This window comes from Nylanderia fulva, unplaced genomic scaffold, assembly GCF_048542155.1.
Source record: "Nylanderia fulva isolate GAGA-0341 unplaced genomic scaffold, ASM4854215v1 Scaffold3, whole genome shotgun sequence".
Lineage (NCBI taxonomy): Eukaryota > Metazoa > Arthropoda > Insecta > Hymenoptera > Formicidae > Nylanderia > Nylanderia fulva.
In genome coordinates, this window is record NW_028190368.1 from 1909342 (window position 1) to 1931094 (window position 21753).

Sequence of the window (21753 nt, forward strand, 5' to 3'; positions counted from 1 at the left end):
GCTGCTCTCGGTGACACAAGTGCTTCGGAGAATCAAGTACAGATGTCGCTGGCGCGCGGTGTCGGGCTGCGCCTGACAGTCGCCAGGCGGCGTCAGTCTCATCGAAAAATGGAGCTGCTCGAGTGAAGGTGGGCGACTTTGTGCGCGCGTGAGTCCGGAATAGTGCTAATTCTCGGAGATGTGGCAAGATCTGGGCGGTCTAGGAGGTGTAGGAGTGAACCCCGGTGCTCATCAGGTCGACCAGTTCGGAACGACAGGTGAGTGCGATTTCGGGGGCGGGATTCAATTCGGACGCCAAGTTCCGCTTACGCCAAGTTCCACAGCCAAGAGAGAGAGAGAGGGAGAGAGAGAGATCTCGTTTTCCCGAGGCGCACGCGCTCGCGCCGTCCTTGTCTCTCGCACGCATGCATACACGTAGTAAACAAAACGGGGAACGCGACGAGAACGCTTCCTCTCGCTTCGCCCTCGCTTGAAAATCTTCACCAACGCTGCGTCGAAAATCGATGCCGACGCCGTTGCACGATCGGAGATGCGCGACTATCTATCTATTCCTCTCCTATCTGACTTCGATTTCTTCACGAAAATTCCTCATATCTGTAACGTCCAGCTTCGAAATTAATCTATACACATTCTTGGGAGAAAGAGAGAGAGATCAATTTCCTATACAAATTTATTTATTTATTTATTTTTCGATAAAGGCATTAAAAGTTTGATTGTCATCTCCGAGTTTCGTTTTAAATATATATATATGTTATATCGAAAAAATTCCTACACGCGAGAATTCAAGTTATGTAGTACTTGTACGAGGAATTGAGGATGTGTAAAGTAAGTCATGTATACGTATGTACTTGAATGAAGCAATCGACGCGTTTAAAGTGTTTGTGGCGGAGCTATTTGCCTAGATATCCGGAGCTTCCTCCGCCTGGCTCGAGATCTAATCAGGAATTGATAGAGCGTAAGCCTCAATGCGGAAATCGGAAACCGTTACAGCGAGTGTCGTGTGCATGCGCGTGCGCGCGTCCCCGACTTTTAATTATTCCGCCCCGTTCTGGTTTTGGTACTCTTGCGCTAGACACGCTCCAAATTATCTAACATAATAGGGCAACATTCGGGACAGAAGGATCAATAAACTGTGTGACATCGAAAGAGTGATAACTTCCGCATTCAAATTCTCATAATTCGAGCATTAGTATATATTGATTAACTTTAATATTTTTTATTTATTATTTATTATTATTTAATATTATTTTTTATTTATACTTATTTAATATTTTTATTTAATATTATTTAATATTATTATTTAACATTAATATTTAATATTATTTATTATTTATAATTATATATATTATTTGACAAAATAAGAATTAAACTGATTGATTCGAGTTTAATCGCAATACGATTAGTTGCTATACAGATTATAAACGTTCAGTTGAACATTGCGTTTTTCTATGGCCTATATGCAGCCTTAATTTGATAGCCCTATTTTTAGATCTTTCTGTAAATTGCTACTAACGAGGCTCCCAACGGGGCCTCGTACAACGGGGACATCACCGTGTGTTAATCGACCGTGTTCCTTTGACAATTATTCGAGATGGAAAATTTTAGAAAAAAGAAGTAGGAGAAAAATGCGGGCGGGTATTTTTATTGAATGTTGAAATCGATACGTCTCTAATTTGATCATTATTTTGTCATTGCAGAATTGACTCCCGAACAACAAAAGATCCTGATAGACATCAGACGGAAGAAAACAGAGTTACTGCTTGAGATACAAGTGAGTACGCTCTATTTTGGATAAAATTTTATTTTATAAAAATAATCAGAGAGAAAGAAAGAGAGGAAGGAAAGTAAGAAATATAAATAAAATATAGCTATTATAGTATAGAGTAACTTTGATTTTCTTTGAATGTTTCTCTGATTGTTATATTGTATAATTATTCAAAGAATCTAAGAAATATAAATAGAATAGTTCTAAGAAACCTAAATCGACTTAAAGACTATAAATAGAATAACTATTATATATACAAAATAACTTTGAATATTAATATGTTTGATATTTCTCTGATTTTCTTTGAATATTTCTGATTGTTATTATCAAAATTCCATAGTTATTCAAAGCATGTATATGTCAAAATTTCTCAGATAATTTTATGTATTAATTAAATATTTAGTATATTTTATCTCTCCACTAATTTTTCATAATTAATATAATCAGCCAATTAAAACGACATAAAATATATAATTCGTCGAAGAGAATATAATTTAATTAATATTTTGTTATTTAACGTGTGCGAAAAAAGCGTACAATATATTAAAATTTCTTTTTCGAAAAAAAGCTAGTGTAAAGCGCAAAATGCAAGAAAATAATAAACGGTGTTTCTTTGTACAATTTAACGAGCGGATGCACTCGCAGCGTCCTTTTCTGGTTTAAAAAAATTTTTTTAAATTTTTAATTTTAATTTTTTTTTCAAAGATAGCATACCCGATGATAATAATAATCGTGAATATAATAGAAAACGATAAGTTTCGAGCGTCGAATTTCTAACGAAATATCCAGTGATATCATTCCTCAGGAATTTATGTACGCCCAACACAAAATAATGCATACACAATTAATGGCATACGGAACGAAATGTCGTGTTTATCATTCGTAGATGCAGCGATACAAAATGTATCTGTTTTACCGGTGCATTGTGTTTCGGATAGATCTATACTAGCGATAGAAAAATATTTTTTCGTTGATATCATCTATTCTTTTTTTTTCCTTTTTACATAACGATAGATTTTTTTTGATAAATTAAGCAGATATATTCTACACGTGGAAGGAATGACGACAATAAATTTATGAATATTTAAATATGGAGGAAAACTGTTTTTTTCCGAGTCTTTCGGAATTATATATGAGTTATTTAGCAAACAAAGAAAATAATTAAATCGCCTGATTAAATTGTAAACGGTTTTATTGGAGTGTACATTGGAAGATGTAAAAAAGATCTTATCTCGCTATAATTATCGATTAGTATTAATTATTAATATTATTATATAATTATATTATTTAATAATATTATATATCATATATAATATATAATTATTTAATAGTATAATATTTTTTACTATAGCAAATAAATATTTCTTTGCTTTAGTCATAGAAATTATTTTATAAAACTATTTAGAAAAAATTTTCTAAAAAATTATCTCTATTCCTCGTAAGCGATTAATTAACACGCAGTAGTAAATGCAGCAACATATGTGGTCCCATAAGAACATCTGTGTCCATAGTACTTATACAGATATATAAATATACATATTTAGAGTCGACAAAAATCCAGGATGTTCTTACGATAAGACCGTTTCCGTAATGACAATGATAGTATTGCTTACTCATCTGTTTGTGAGCTGATATCTATTCAACGAAATGTTACGCGTTGTTGGAGACGTCGCGAGAGAGTGTAGATTTAAAAAAAAAGAAAAAAATATTATAAATATTATATATATCGCTAATATATAATCTCGTATATTTTTTATTTACATACACACTCGTTGCTCCTACATGTATATAAGATGAAATTCGGGAGATTTAAACAGAATCACGAGTCACACAGAGCGTCAAAGGCTCCAAAGCGTTTATCGCGACCGATAATATTCTATATAATTCGCGATACGCCGAGATAAATATCGTAGAGACGCGAAGGGAATCTTTGGAGTAAGTTTCGCTCGCAGTACTTATCGATGATACGAAATTCTTACACGTTTCGTGGCAGATTCTGCGGGACATACTGGTCGTGGTCGTCGAGTTGTCTTGGTTTACGAAGCAGACGTCGTCAACAGGTGATACACAATTAATATAGCCTCTTATTAACTGCCTCTTGTATGTGAATGACATTTCTTATCGTTATGAAAACTCGACGCGTTAGTCCAGATTAGAGCTCCGTGTTGTTGTCCAACAACACGCTCTGACAATTAATTTATCGTCGTTGCTTCTGTGTAGATTAATTAGTCTGATTTGCGGCTCTAAGAGCTCTCGGAATCTTGTTTTTTTTTCGGTTTCGGTTGAATCTCGCGTCGAGCGAAAGCTACGAATTAACACAGATTAATGTGGATGTGAGAATCATGTCAGTGGATCTTGAATGTTGCCTCCTTTTCTTTCTCCAACTTGATCGATCGCACAAATATTATATTCGCTAATAGTTGGATCTTTGATCCTACAAGGAAATTAACAGTAATTTACGTATAATGTTGCCTTGAGAAATTTCCAGATATGTCTACATCATGTAGATATACACAGACAAACTGACAAGCACACACAAACACTTTCACATTTGATGTAGAAATGGACCTAATCGCCCCCGTGCAAACAAATATGTTGATAAGGACATAAATTTCTCGAAAGAACATTTGCAGAAACTCTGTTGGTTATAATAAAGAACATTGGAAGTTTTGACGTCACACACAATATACGAGGTGTTTACTTAAAATGCATTCAATATCCCATATTGTACAGCGCATTGATATGATAAGATAAGGTAACTTTAGATTATTAACGGTGTGACGCGTATAAATTGTACATTGTATATATAGATAATTTCTAGGAAAAGTGTAGACACAGCTGACCATTAGCTGACACATCTATTTCATAATAACAATCAATGAGCTAACGTCATTCGTTCGTCTCTTTATCCGCGTTAATCGGATGATCGTTTCGCGACTTTAGAGTCTAAAGTTTAGACTCGTTATTACTTGCATTAAATTGTATATAAATTACATATATTATCTTATATATATAACATTAATATATATAATACTATATATAAAATTAATTTATATATAATATTATATATAAATTATATATAATATATATAATTATATAATGCATTACATACATTGAATAAATGAGATTATTAAAGTGTGTAAGCGCACATAATGTAATTAACCGACATAAAAATAGTCGTCCTACATTTAGATTTTTGCGTTATTTACGTACGCGGCTGAAAAGGAGATCATCGGTAATTTTTAAAAAAGAGATCATCGTTATAATTAGTACGCGCATGTAAAAGCTTCTGTTTAACTAATTTCCATTGTAATAATTAGCGCAGCTCGTCGTAATATGACTCACTTTCTCGTCATCCGCTTAATCGATTAATAAGTAATCGGTGAATTCGAGAAAAAACCTTGAGACTTGATAAAATGGAACGAGATATTAAGAGCAATCTATCCGGATCGACTGGTTAACTGTAGAAAATAGGCAATATTATTGAAAGGCATAAATCGTTTATCGATCATTCCATTCTGGATTACGCTCTCGCTTATGGTCACGATCGCGCGATTAATATATGCATATACATATATACACAGTTGAAAAATTTCTGTTAAATTTAACAGATATCATATGTGCCAAATGGTCCACAGAAATTTTTGTGTTAATTTAATATAATATGCATATGTTAAATGGAGACACAAATATTGTGTTAATATTTTAACACAAAATAAATGCAAAACTTCAAATAATTTAAAATAAATTTTATGGAAAATTTACAGTTTTAATGTAATAATTAACTAAAAATATGTTAATTTTTTATCATCCCCACTTATATTATATATAAAATAAAAAATTAACATTTTTTCCTGTACATTTTTACAGATAAATCTTGTCACTAATAAAGCAGAATATATTTATTGTGTAAAATTAAAAACACATTGTGTTATTTTTACATTTTTTTCAGTTGTTTTTATAATTTAACATTTTAGGTCAATTAACACAACAGCAATATGTTAAATTAACGCATGAATGTGTTAAATATTTCACACAAAAATTTTAACGGGCACTGTTTTTAACAAGAAAGCACAAATTTTCCTACTGTGTATGTATGCGAAACAGGTAGGTCGATCTTCTTGCGGTTGACCTTGTAACATGTGTAGCAGGTGCATTGCAGAATCCCGAATTCCAAGTTATATTGAATATCGCTCAGAAAAAGATGGCGGTGATTTATAAAAATCAAAACCACGTTTGTTCTATTTTTATTCGATAATGTACGCTTCATCATTTTTTTTTTCGATGACCTTTAATCATCTTTCGGGCAATTTAAAATAATTCCGCCTCTCCGAAGCTGTTTTTATCTTTCTGCGAGCGAAAAATTGATCCAGATTTTACAGAATCATCGATATATCGTTCTGGAAGATGGTATTGATTAGGGCTCGTGATTATAACCGATTAGTTGATGAATTGTTTTAATGTAATTTTTATTAATAATTATTAATTAATTATAAAGTGTTTTATTATAATTTTTATTAATTATTAATAAAATAATCGAAAATTGATTAATCGATTAATATATGGTTTCAGTTAATCGCTGAAAGTGATTAATTGTTAATCGAATAAATGATTTTTTTTATTATTTGTTATTTTTATTAGGATTTTATAATAATATTATAATTGTGTAATATGTACAATGTCAAGTTAAAATTCAAATATCAAATTAACGCGTTTATTGTTTCATATACACACCACAATCTTTAAATTCTAAAAGAAAAGTCTTGAAAAACAAAATAAATATATCAATCGGCCGGAATAACCGATTAAAAGATATTAATCGAGTAATCGATTATCTGTTAATCGATTTTAACCGGCAAATTTGTTTTTAACCGGTTTTCACGAGCCCTAAGTATCGATATTCTGAGTCATCGGTTTAAATTTGACGTGAAGTATCATTATTACACATTCGAATTTAATCGAGATTTTTCGCATAACTCTATCCGGTATCATATTTATATGTACATACGACGGATGTTTCTTGGAAATACACGTTTCACGATGATTGCAAATATTTGCGCGTCAGTTCGAATCGCGGCCGCCGCGCGGCGCTGCTGTCGCGCGCCGCGAGAATCGAGAGTCGTGAGTCGCCGCAGCCGCAGTCGCGGGGAATCGCGGGACGGCGACGGATGCGCTTCGTGCGGCTCGCGGCTCGATTTCGGTCGCCAGTGGTTTATCGCGCTCGGGAAGAAAACGAAGTGTCGCCTTTATCTCTCCGTGAACACACATCAACACAGTGCGCTTGTTCTCGGCCTTTCACGTGGCTCGATTATTCACCTCGCAGGAATTTAGCGCAAGGAATTTCACTTTCCCACGAAGTTACACGTCCTCCGGAGGGGGAGGGGGGCGAGAGAAGAGGAAAGGAGTGTGCGCGAAAACCGGGAAAGAAGCGCGGTTTATATATAATTAAAGTATTCTTAAAAGCGTCGCCGTCGTCGAGTCTTGGCGCGAGGTCGGTCGTTGCACTTCCGACCGGCGTGCTCGCGCACGACACGACCCTTGCACCTCGTCTGGTCTATTCTTCCTCAGGTCGCGAGCAAGTACGAGGCGATGTTACGCTGCGAACGCGAGCGAGACGGCAGTGTCGTGCGAAGCGGGTGTCGCTCGTCGTCCGGGAAGAGCGCGAGACGATTCGCGAAGTGAGGGAGTTCTTCTCACCGAGACTCCGTTCTTAGAAGGCTTCGAACCCGTAAGCCGGCAGCAGAACATGATCTTCACCGGCAGATCCGTGGACGCTCTCGACGAGGTGCGCGCTAATTCGCGTGCAGCAGCAGGTGGTGGTGGTGGTGTCAATGTCGTCGTCGGCGGAGGACGACGGGATGCAAGCGCGGTCGCGATCGCCGCCGGTTGGTTCTCCAGCTTGCGGAGACCCGGCAAGAAGGGCAAGAAGAACCTGAACCAGAAGCAGGCTAAGAGCGCCTGGGATCTCAGCGTCTTGTCCGCCACGGTTAGTCGAGAGAGAGAGAGAGAGAGGGATTATCCAATTATATTCAAATTATTTCTAATTAAACTAGCGCAAATTCAACTCGCGGAAACGTGACCCCCGTTGCCGCGGCAACGGAGGTATGTATGTATGTATATATTAACATGTATGTATGTACCAAGTAGGTACGAAGGTAGCTTCACCGCCAAGGCTACCTCGTGCCAATTTTCGCCAGATTTATTTCTAGATGTCGGCGTCGAAAAATGTTATTTCGGAGGTGGCGCGTGGAAAATAATATATATTTTCAACAATCAGTGTTGTGCTCGGATGATTTTAAAATTAGTTAGATCAAGATGGGATGAAAATATGTCAATTTATCTTACATAGATAAGATAAATTTTATCTAGATAATTTTCTAGATAATAATTTTTAAGACTGCTTATGTAAGCACAGTTATAAAAAAATGTAAATTATAAAAGGGATATATAATATATAGTATTTTTATGTTCTATGATTGTAAATCAAAATTATCTGAAAATTATTCTAGATAATTTAGTAAAGATAATACTTTTTTCATCCAAGACATAAAGATAGCAGGAAACACTGTAAACAAAAGATATTTGAAAAAAATAATAGACGTAAAATAATAGATGTTTAAAGAGGCGAGATGATAAAATAGAGGAAAGTTTACATAAAGAGTCACGGAGGTTCTCCGAGAGGAATCTATGATTTTACGGCCGAGAATATGACGTCACCGTTACAAAGTAATCTTTCGAATAGTATAAAGAAGTTTGCTTTACATGGGAAAAACCTCTTTCGAAAGAGAGTTAAAATTTCATTATATTTAAGAATATAAAATCGCAGCGGTACTTCAAACTCGGCCCGCGACATCGTCTTCGTGACTCGATTCAGGGTCAAGAATCAAATGCAAAATAGATGTTGATCGTTTTCTGTCGGCGCGTATATATATGTGTGTGTGTGCAAGATTACATACGCGTGTAATGACGAGATCGAATCAAAACTGTTTGATGATTCAATCTTCATCTGTGACGACGATTGCGATCGAATATCTGTTGTTAATGATTCCTCATTAAAGGTAATAAAGTAGTATTACTCCGCGTGTCGCGCGTGACGTCACGAATTGAAGATTGTAGTTTGTAGTAGACCCAGTCAGGGAGACTTATTTATAGATGAAACCGGGACGTCTACATTTTCGATGCGTTCGCTATCGATATATATACAGACTCGTGTAAACTTTACAGATACACTCTCTAAATACAAAAATTATATTTACCTTAGATTTGCTATACAAAAATAGATAAGAGAAATTATTATATAAATTATTACATATATAATTTTTTTATATGTCACAAATGTATAATTTTTTCTTTCTATTTTCTATCGTCTTTCTTTTTCTTATTCCGTTCAGAAAAAAATAAGTTTAAATAATTATTTAAAATAATTTATATGTAATAATATGTGTATATACTATATTAATTATATTATATATATACTCTTATTTATAATATAGTTTATATTATTTGATTATTATATTAATTGTTGCAGAAGATATTATGTAACAATTAATACAAATAATACACATGTAGTATATATCATACAATATAAATTATTTTAAATATATATTACTTAACTTAATTTTTTTTTCTGGATGAGATAAGAAGAAAGACGATATAAACTAGAAAAAGAATTATTATTCATATAACAAAATTGAATATACTTTTTATGTGTTAAAAATAAAATTTTAACACGAGAGAATTTGTTTGTTGAATAAGATATACATATAATATATATCTTGTGTGTATTTGCGACATGGAAATGGCAGAGTGCCTCTTGACACGATAGCGTGATTTATCTCGCGAGTGTAACGCGAATAATTGCTCCGGCAATTAATTCATTCATTTATATATCATATATCAAGAAGTAATGGATCGCATCTAATGTTCCGCGAGATGTTCCTTCTCCTTTCCTTGCCTACATTCGCGCCATTTACTGCCGATAAAAGAGATTAGCCGGGTCAGTGAGAGACAGATCGGGACCCGTTGAAATTCGGTGACACGAATACAGTGACACGATAAGCGCGAATGGATCGATGAGCGCATATATATATACACGCACAGGCTTAACGAGATAGATTTAAATAGACTTACTTTGACATGTCTTTCACCCGGGGTTGTATCCATTTACGCGCTAAGGGGGATAAATATAATTTCTCGGAGGAAGAGGAACGAGATAAGAGAGAGAGAGAAAGAGAGAGTATTTGATCGGTCATTCTCGACCCATATATCCCCGAGAGCGTATTCGAATTGCGAGGGAAAAAAAAAAGTTACGGCGATGTATAATCAGCCTTAAGTGGGTTATGCAAATCGGAAGCGAAGACAAGAGCGTATCGTAAATTTTGCGTATTCGGTATTGTCATTTTCAATTATATATTAATATATGATATGATCTCGCTCGGGAACGAAAATCAGATGGATGTACATATTATTAATGAGATGCGAGCTTATTGTACAGGATATGACAAAATTATGGATATTCTATTTGCTCCGAAATGAGCAAAAAATGATTGTTTAATTAGCGCTTTTGTTCTGTAACGTTTGACAGATGCTTCTAGGCAATTGTTGAAAAATAATTTGCCCATTTTATTCAAGAATGAATTATTTTAAGATATATGAGAATTATTTTTTATTTTATATTGTTGGAAATAAAATAATACATTTGTAATTATTTTAAGTTTCAATTCAAATAGAACTATTGTAATGTGAAAATTACGCGATTTTTGTACTAAAAAAATTAACTTGACTAAATCTTTCAACTAAATTACTATTTTATTAATTGAACATATATTAGTATTTAAGTCAAATACATGTTTTGTTAGATTTAAATTTTATTTTTATATGTTCAATTAACAAAATATTATTTAGTGGAACGGTTTAGTCAAGTTAACAATTTTTTTTCAGTGTAGACATGTTTACACGGTTGAAAATGTGTTAAATTTAACAGATATCACATGTTCTAAACGGTCCACAGAAATTTTTGTGTTAATATTTTAATACGAAATAAATGCAAAACTTCAAATAATTTAAAATAAATTTTGTGTAACAAAATTAACATTGTTAAATATAAAATTAACATAGTTTTAGTGCAAAAATCAATTAAAAATATGTTAATTTTAGATTTTATCTCCACTTATGAAATAAAAATCAGCATTTTTTCTATAAATTTTGTAGATAAATCTTGTCACTAATAAAACAGAACATATTTATTGTGTAAAATTAAAAATAGATATGCACATTGTGTTATTTTTACATCTTTTTTTTCAGTTGTTTAAATAATTTAACATTTACGTTCAATTAACACAACAGTGATATGTTAAATTAACACATGAATGTGTTAAATATTTAACACAAAAATTTTAACTGGGACCGTTTCTACCAAGAAAACACAAATTTTCCTCTGTGTATCCAAACTTTTTTGCTCATTTCGACAAGTAGAAGTCTCGAAGTAGCGGTCTATATTTTTGCACCATTTATGCGCAATGAGAGAGAGAGAGATTGAGACGGAATTTATCTCGCGTAACGTTCGACTAGACGACGAATTAACGAGAAACTGTTCACGCTCTCGTAACGCGTCGCTCGCGCCTAAGTAACCGGATACTCGCTATTTGCACACCTAATATACGAGCATTAACGCGAGCACGCCGTGAATCAATGTGCATTGTTGATCTAATGACTAATCGACAATTTGCGTGTCCGCTTACTTCCTATTGATTCATTCAACTGCGTCGCGTCACAGATATCGTTATCGTTACAGCAAACCAACCGGTTTCCACGGCATCCTCTCTCGATTTTTTCTCGAGAATTCCTTCGAATAGTCTCAATTATTCAGCAATATATTTTGCTATGGACAAAATATATAAATTACAATATCATATATATAATTTTATTTTATTATAATTATATATATAATTATTATATATTTATATAATAATATTTATATATAATATATATAAATAATATATTATGTATATAATATATAATTATTAATAATATAAATAATTAACATATTAATATAAATATGAGTACTTATATAAAATGGGTCTCTCTTTGTTGCATTTTAGATCCTTTCACGACGGTTAGAAAATGGAGATCTTTTGCTTTAAAGGCCGCGAAACCCTAAAAGCTCGAGTCATTGTTCGTTACACTTAAGTAACGGGGAAACTTTCATCGCACTTGTACGCGCTCGCATTTCTTCCGCGGATTCGTAACTCCTGGACAACGGCCAAAACGCACGGTTTTCTTCGGCTTGGAAAAAACCGTGTAGAATTTGGCGCGCTTGGCCGCCCTCCAATTACCTAACATCCCCCTTCTCCCCGGTCACGTGACCGCGATCCTGTTTGTTTGTGGACACGCGCGGTCAAAAATTTTTTCATTCTACGTTTCGCTCTTACGACCGAGCTTTACTTCTGTATTGGCTATTTAATATTTGAAAAAAAAAAACGAATATCGTGTTTTTGTTTAATGCTGGATTATCGTACGCAAAATTTACGATTTTATTGTATTTTGTGTGCTTTGATCAAATAGAATTAAAATTAATAATAAACAAATAAAAAGATATATATAAAAATATAAAATATATAAAAAAATATGAAAAATTGGAACCAGACGAAAGGCACATTATGCGTAAATTATGTTTCGGTATATAGTAATAACGTGATGATTTTTTAGCGCCATTATTCTAGGATTAAACTGTTGAAATTATAATGGATCTTTTATATGTAATACTCACACATATGTGTGTATATAAAATTGTGGAAAATTTACACTTACGTTAGACATGAAAATAATTGGAGATTGCGTGTATATATAATATAAAATAGGAAATTGCTTTTATTGTGGATAAAGAGAGAATGTATTTTATACATATGTAAAGATATCTGCGAGAAATATTGAATATCGAAAATCCGAGGATATATTTGTATTTCGTACAACGTCCATGACACGGTTATATTATCTTTGCACAGTTGGCAGTATAAAACCATCATATATACATCATATGTATACATCTTTCATCGAAATTAATACGCAAATGACCTGTCTCGTATATTAACAAAATATTAGTCTTGCATTCTGACACAATTTTCAGTATATATATTTATTTTATCGATATATTTTATTTTATCATAGTCTCATCTATAATAATACATTGTTTATATTTTACTAGATCGATTGTTTTGGTTTCGAACAATCTTAATCGGATTATATATATTTTTATATATTACCTACATCTTGTCACATTAGGTCTATTTTGCGTTTTGAAATAAAAAAAAGTATAAAATAATTAGATTAAATGGAAAATATATATAATCCAAAAATGTTGAAATTAGATGAAACGCATAATTCGTAAATTATGTAATGTAATTTTATAAACTCTGTAGATTTTTATCGACGATGGCACTCGAAGGAAGAGCGAGAATATACGATAATCATATTATGCACAATCCGTGAAACATAATTAGCTCTCGTGACAGCCTAATGAAGCGCGAAATCAGGAACGTAGTTCATTCGCGTACGATTTTTATGACTAGTTGCAAGATCATCACGTATACATATATGTATACATACATCTGGCTCGGTATCAACTAAATAAAATATGTCGTAGCATCTAATCAAACAGGTACTTTCGCTTTTGATCCAACCGAACATGCCTGCTTTTGTCCTCCGTCGCGACATTGAAATTATAAAGAGACATTCCTGAATTCTTTTATGACAATCCATTAAGTTTTCCTACGCTTAATTATACTACACTAGAAAAAGTCTATTCTCCTCAAGAATTTCCCACAGATTATTTTTAGAAGATACCTGTTCTAAAATAGATATGCCGCAACAGGATCCTCTTATCTTAAAATGGAGATCCTCTAGAGATGGAGATATCAGATATCAGTATTATCTCATTTATAAAAAATGAAAACAAAATGGAAGTTTTTTTACCATGCAAAAACAGGTCCTGACCGATTAAATAAAATTACATTAAACATATGTATATCGGTTAATATAAAAAAAGAAGAAAAACTAGGTAATTTCGTCAGCATAATTGTCACGTCTTAGTCGAATATCTCGAGATGAAAAATACTCTAGGGACATAAAAGGAAGATGCTCCCATACCCGAGATATCTCAAGTAACGAGCGCAAAGTACATACTTATGGTTGTCGCGCATAGTAATCTTCAGCTGTCTCCTTCAGCTGTGTAGGCGGATGCCCTTCGCCTCGTCTCGCTTTTCGCAGGAAGGAAGCTAGTTGAGTGCTAAGTGCTGAACTTTCGATCGATTGTACACAGGACGCGTACGAGAACGACAGAAATAGAACGGAATAAGGCAATCATGTTCCGTCGCGAGACGGTAAAAGGGAAACGTATTTACGTATTCGAAAACGATGTATTTTTTTCCGAAATATATGTGAGGAATTTGGACGAATTAATTCAATGAAATCTCATACAAATGAGATCGCTCTCTTTGAGGATATTAATTTCTGCAAAAATATTATATATGCACAGTTGAAAAATTTGTGTTTCCCTGTTAAAATTTTTGTGTCAAATATTTAACACATTCGTGTGTTAATTTAACATATTGCTGTTGCGTTGATTAAACTCAAATGTTAAATTATTAAAACAGCTGAAAAAAAAGTGTACAAATAATACAATATGCATCTACAAGATTTATCTGTTAAAATTTACAGAAAAAAATGTTGATTTTATTTTATAATATTGTATAAGTAGGGATGATAAAATATAAAATTAACATTATTTTTAGTCAATTTTTACATTAAAACTAAGTTAATTTCATACAAAATTTAAGTTTACTTTTATGTTAAAAGCACTTCACTAATTGTACATATAGGTTTGCATTTTAAAATATTAACACAGTATTCGTGTTAACGTAATCATATTATGTTAACACAAAAATTTTTGTGGATCATTTGGGACATGTGATATTTATTAAATTTAACACAAATTTGGCAACTGTGTGCAAAGTATAAATTAAATTAGAAAAACATTAAATCTGCATGTAAACATTAAATATTGATAAACATATATTGATATAACGTATTATTGTTATCAATATTTTATATTCATGATATAAGCATTTATATAAAAGTAATATAAAAATCCTGCGAGCGCAATTTTCAAAGAATTAATCTCCATATTTCTTTCAACGATAATACAATTGAAGACCTCGCAGGAACTCGCACGATTCCTCGTATTTTGATTCAATGACAAAGCGATCATTAGCATTGCTAAACATACCTCGCGATTGTATGTACATTTATACTTATTTCATCGAGTATATAAAGGTTCTAATTTTGTCGTAAATATATACATGTATATTATATTAATTGTCACTTATAAACGAGGCGAGTATCATAAGTTTCACAGCTGCTGAGGAATTACGAGAAGGAATTTTTGCGGATAACGCAGACGCGGAAGCGAAGGAAAGTTCTTTTTTCCCAGCATTCAGAGCGAGTTTATAATTTGTCAGGTTCACAGGGCGCGTACCGGTTTTTTTTCGCGCTTCGTCGGCGACCTTCTTCCTGTCGTGAGACCGGATGTACGTCGCCGATAACTACAAAAGAAATGCTACTACCTAACAGACAATACTCGGGGCCGACCATGCGGCCAAGTTATTATCCTTGTTGTTATCGCAGCCGACCCATTAACAAGTCTCATCGGTTAACAACGTACGGCCGTTTCCGGTGTGCATGTGTATGCGTGTGCACGTGTGCGCCGACCCTTCCTCTTTTCTGAAATATTTTTATTGAGAAGGCGCAGCTTACGCGCAAATTCTCCCGACTTTCTTTCAAATATCTCCCTGTTTTTGTCTGATTCTGATTGTCTGAAAATTTAAGCACCGAAACGATCAGGCTTTTTGTAAGCGATGATAAATGTTTCGCGATAGCGAAATGTCATTTTCTAGGTCGCGATAGCAATAATTCTGAGAATGGGCGCAACGCGTTGTTGTTTGCATATGTTTATCGATTTTTTTTGCGACACGATGTCACGGCAAACCTTAGTATCTAGTCGTGGAAGTCTCTTTGAATCGAAAAACAAAGATTCTGTTCCACGCGAAAAAATAAGGAAAACGCAAATATAAAACGATGATAAACAGTTGATTATGCACAGTTGAACAATTTACGTTAATTTAACATAATATGGATATATGTTAAATGGAGACATAAATACTGTATTAATATCTTAATACAAAATACATGCGAAACTTCAAATAATTTAAAATCAATTTTGTGTAAAATTAACAGTTTTAATGTAATAATTAACTAAAAATATGTTAAAATTTTAGATTTTATTATCCCTATTTATATTATAAAATAAAAAATCAACATTTTTGTGTAAATTTAAAAATGTTAATAATTTAACATTTAAATTCAATTAATACAATATAGCAATATGTTAAATTAACACATGAATGTTAAATATTTAAGGCTCCTGAATCCTCACTGCGGCCATATTGGATCGTGATATGTCAGAGGCGAGAAAGCACACGCAGAAAATTCTTAGATGCCATTTTTGAATGAAAAGATTTTTTGATGAAACATTATTTTAGTGGCTTTAGCACACTTTTAAAATATCTCGAAAACTACACTTTTCCTTTGACAGTCAATTAACAACCGCAAAATGATTGTGATATCAGACTTTGTCATGTGCAAAGAGCAAACGGACTAAGCCTCATATTATGGTCATTTTACAGCTGTTGACTGATTATAAAGAAAGGAACAGGATAGTTTTCGAGGTATTTTAAGAGTGTGTTAAAGTCATCTGAAGTGCTAGTATCTTTTTAATTCGAAATGGCATCTAAGAATTTTTCGCGTGTTGTCTCGCTTCTGACGTCACAATTGTGACATGGTCGGCGAGGAGCCAGAAGTCTTGGCACAAAAATTTTAACGGGCACCGTTTTTAACAAGAAAACAAATTTTCTTACTGTGTCTGAATGAAAACGAAATTGATGGATTCGCGATGCAATAGTATGCCAATAATAATTACTGATCCGATAATAACATTAAATCATCCGCGTATGCGTTGATCCTTTAACGCCAGGTCTACTCGACAACGTCTATTCGAAACCGAAAGAGAGATACGATCCTGGTATTCGCGGAATGTACGTTGAACTGAAACGCATGGTGGGAAATAGGCGGACGGTGTCGACCGGTATTCGAGCGAAACAGGAAGCCGCTGTTGTACCGTGCACACGATCTACGAGAATCGCATAGCTCGTCGTTCCGAATCATTAACGCCCCCCGCTAATATTCCTCATTAATAATTTCTGAACATCGCTGAATTTCTTGCACCGATTTATACGACGAAAAAATCCGATACTATAATATTTATTAATAGTATACTATTAGTAGATATTATTTATTAATACATTATTTATAGAAATTAATCTTAGATATAATATTATTTTACATTAAATTTTTATTTTATATTATAATATCTCTAACATTAGAGATACCATATAAAATATTATATTTAAGATTAATATAAAATCATATAATATTAATTTTGATATAATAAAATAAAAATATATTAATAATATACATGTATATAATATTCATATAAAATTAATTATAATATTACATCTCTGTTAGAAAAAAGAGAGAGCGTATAGAAGAGATCTGTAAATCATTTTTGTAATTTCCTGCGAACTCGATCTGTTTTCAGCAACTGAAAGATGAATTGGGCGAGGTTGTCGCAGAAATGGAGGCGATGGAGGGCGGCGGACTTACGGCCGACGAGACGAAACCGTCCAACAAGGCCAAGCAAACGTCGATCGGTCGCAAGAAATTCAATATGGATCCCAAAAAGGGCATCGAGTACCTGATAGAACACAACCTGTTGGCGCCGACGCCGGAAGACGTCGCTCAGTTTCTTTACAAGGGCGAGGGTCTCAACAAAACCGCGATTGGCGATTATCTTGGTGAACGGCACGATTTCAACGAGCGGGTGCTACGAGCCTTCGTCGAGTTACACGATTTCACCGATCTCATATTGGTGCAGGCCCTACGTCAGTTCCTCTGGTCGTTCAGGTTGCCCGGCGAGGCGCAGAAGATCGATCGCATGATGGAGTGTTTCGCCCAAAGGTACTGCCAGCTTAACCCGAATATCTTCACCAACACGGACACCTGCTACGTGTTGAGCTTCGCCATCATCATGTTGAATACTTCGTTACATAATCCGAGCGTTAAGGATAAGCCGAGCGTGGAGCAGTTTATTTCAATGAACCGAGGAATTAATAACGGGGGAGACCTGCCGCGAGAGTTGCTTGTGGTAGGTATACACTTATTCAAGGAGATTCAGATGTATTTTACCTGTTTGTCTTTTGAAATCGCAAAGGTTTTCAGTAGTCACACGTCTGTGCTCACAAGTTATTCATATCTATTTCCAGAGTCTGTACGAGAGTATAAAAACCGAGCCTTTCAAAATACCGGAAGACGATGGTAACGACTTGATGCACACCTTCTTCAATCCCGATAAAGAGGGTTGGCTGTGGAAGCAAGGTAACGTCTGCTTATATGCGCGTAACATCATTTTTACAAAACTACCACATCCAAACAATAAATTCTCGATTTCATTTCATGTAATACGATTTTTCAAAACATTTTCACATTTTCATATTCTTATCAGCCAACGAGAACTCGCAGTATTTCGTTCATGTGTCATTTAGATCTCAGAATTACATTCGACTTTTGTCACATTCATATATCGTTGAAAGAATGCTTATTCTTATATTGTATCACTTTGTCCTTCTGCTGCCCTGACGGAGACAGCAGGTAAATAACATATCTGCGCAAATCATGGGTTCTTAATTTTATATATTGCTCATTTTGTTACAGGCGGACGATACAAGAGTTGGAAGAGGCGATGGTTCATATTGAATGACAATTGTTTATACTATTTCGAATATACGACGGACAAGGAACCACGTGGCATCATTCCGTTAGAGAACATTCAGGTTCGAGAAATTCAGGATCGGCATAAACCGCACTGTTTCGAATTGTATGCCGCTGGTTCCGAGTTTATAAAGGCGTGCAAGACTGACAGCGAGGGAAAAGTCGTTGAAGGTATGATTCTTCCAAATTTAATCTCTCTATCAACCAAAAGAAAATTAATATTATATACAAAGGGAGAGAGGAAGAGAAGATTTAGTGTAGAAATATATATTTCAACTAAATACTTGCATATTTATTATCTATTATTTGTAGGAAAACATACTGTGTACAGAATGTCCGCAGCTACCGACGAAGAAAAGGACGAATGGATCAAATGTGTGCGGTAAGTTGAAAGAATCGCAATTCTTTACATGAGCTTGTACTCTCTTTTTGCAGTAAAATATAGTAAAATTATGAGAAATAATATTTTGAACTGTTCATTTCCAGGCAAAGTATATCGCACAATCCCTTTTATGACATGCTGGCGGCGCGAAAGAAGAAGGCACAGAAAACCAATGTACATTCGAAGAGTTAAACGCTGCCACAAGCCGGAGTTCTCGGCGTATTAGAAGACTGTTTATTCGCGATCCAACGTTACGTGACATGTATGGTATCGTCGAATACAAATAAACCACTTACAATGGCGAAAATTCATTGTAAGAACACCGCCGAAAGCGTTGTAAGACATGCCGGTAGAAACTAGACACTAGACATGACACGAAATATCGTGGTAGTTCAAATTACGAATGCATATATAGAATACGACATTAACATGGCATCGTTCGTAGACTGAGTACGGAATATAGAATCAGGACGACGATGTCCCTCGAGTGCAAGATAGATAGCTAGATGAAAATTACATCGACGAGAGCGCATAAGGGTAATGTACTATAACGCGTTGTTACAACATGACGCTCGATCAGCATGATATCGTTACGGAAAGGATTTTGCACTACAGAGGCCTAGCCATCACTTTACATAGACTGCTTCTATACTTTTTTTCACAAAAGAAAATAGAACAGTAATCGTTTCTCTCGCATATGTTGGAAAAATCAGTCTTTATAGTAAACAATAACTATATCGCCGATCAATGGATACCAAAATGATATATATAATATATGCGAGTAGATAAAAATATTAGAGTTTATTTAATATTCTATACTTTGCTGAAAAAAAAATAATGTGAAGAATAGTAGTTGCACAAAATACTTTTTAACGTTCATAGCGCTATATCCAACAATATATCATGTTTTAACGCAAATTGTGCGAAAAGTTGTAGCAAAGAGAATGGAACATTTCTTATTTTCCGGCAGCTCTGAGATGTCATTGAAACTCTAGCTGAATTTTAGAAAGTTGAAGGTAAATGTTCGAGATATTTTGTTGTGTACAAGGTGCAAGTAATATCGTCCTGTATCGTGTAAATAATATAATAACATAATGAGATTCGTGATTTCCAATTTATATTTAAAAAGAGTTATAAAGTCGAGGACCCGAGAGAAAGCTCGCATTCATGTGATAATTATTCATGTGTATTTATTTGAGCAAATATGTACAAAGATGAAACTAGGTGATATATTCTATGCGTGAAATACGATTGTCTTGGGCTATTCATGCTTGTACAATTCACGAAATAGCATGATAGTCGACTATAAGTGCTATAACGTTTGTTTATAATTTGAAATCGTCGTAGACACGCATATACACACACACACATAACGCGCGTACTCTTACATACACAATCCAGAGAGACAGTGTAGTGATTAATACACGTTATAAGTTTAATACCTTGGTAAGATCTGATGGGAAACCTGCAACTCGATCATTTTTTTATCTCAAAGAAAAAAATATAACAAATTATGTATGCATGTATATATGTGTGTATATATATGTACAACATATATACATATACGTATCTCTATACATAATTATATATGCATATATATATAAGTATATGTGTATATATAAATATTTAATGTATACACATAAAAATATAATACAAAATTTTTTTATATATACATACATACATACATATAAGCATATATATATATATATATATATATATATATATATATATATATATATATATATTTCTCTTATATTATTTTTTAATGAGGATAAAATAATTTCACATAGAAATATGATTATAATATATTAATAAAATATGATTTCTTTACAACTTTCTGTTATTAGCTTCTTTTACGTATGCTATTGCATGTATAGCTAATAAAAATTTAGTGGCAGAAAAGCAGGTGCCTTTAAGATCTTCGAGCTAGTCGTAATAGCTGATCCGTCATACGTATAAAGACTCAAGAAACACTTTCTGTTGCTGTATTGCAAGGGAAGTTAAACATCGAAAACGCCTTATTATTATTATTATATATATATATATATATTAGATAACGAAACGCTGAAAAATATCCGTAGAACAGACGATAGTGCGTAATTTTTTTAATATCATATTATTGTTGAAGAGACAAGGCAAAACTCTGTTTATCGTAATACAACAAACTCTAATTGATAATTTTACGACGAAAAAAATTTTTATAACAGTATTGAAAATATTTGAATTACGAATTATTATTAATTACTTAGACTTTGATCTGTTGATTGATTTATTGGATAAAAAAAATTTCAATTAATATTTCACAGCAAGACGCACTCATGCCTGCCAATATATTTCTCGAGATATTTCTTTCATAGCCACTCTGCTTCTGGAAAGCTACATGAACAATAACATTATGTTATAAAGAACCAGCATGTGTAATATGATCAAAGATAAAAATGGAAAAATGCAGGATCTTCTCCTTTCAGACTACTATAAATAATGTTCTTTTGCGCGGTGTTTGTCAAGCTGTTATGTAATATATTTTGTACTGTAATTTTGTCTAATTTCTAAAGATTGAAGTTGATTAATTATTTGAGCTAGTACATAGATTTTTTATGTAACTTTTAGAGATAGTTTAGTTCACTATGTCTTTTATTATCAACGTTGATACGTATATATCATAGAC

General features: G+C 33.5%; 1 protein-coding gene across 4 annotated transcripts; it reads left to right on the forward strand.

The window, feature by feature from the left end:
- The first annotated feature begins 86 nt into the window (after nt 1-86).
- step (cytohesin steppke) lies at nt 87-20549 on the forward strand. 4 transcript variants are annotated; one of them, XM_085484225.1, is made up of 7 exons: nt 87-257; nt 1698-1771; nt 17475-18080; nt 18199-18310; nt 18647-18874; nt 19016-19085; nt 19190-20549. In XM_085484225.1, exons 1-7 carry the CDS (start codon nt 179-181, stop codon nt 19275-19277), a joined length of 1257 nt encoding a protein of 418 aa, XP_085340351.1. In that variant the 5' UTR covers nt 87-178; the 3' UTR covers nt 19278-20549. The 4 variants fall into 4 exon arrangements, with proteins under 4 accessions (XP_085340351.1, XP_085340352.1, XP_085340350.1 ...); XM_085484226.1 differs by lacking the exons at nt 87-257; nt 1698-1771 and adding an exon at nt 3633-3825; XM_029323210.2 differs by lacking the exons at nt 87-257; nt 1698-1771 and adding an exon at nt 6892-7751.
- The last annotated feature ends 1204 nt before the right edge of the window (nt 20550-21753 follow it).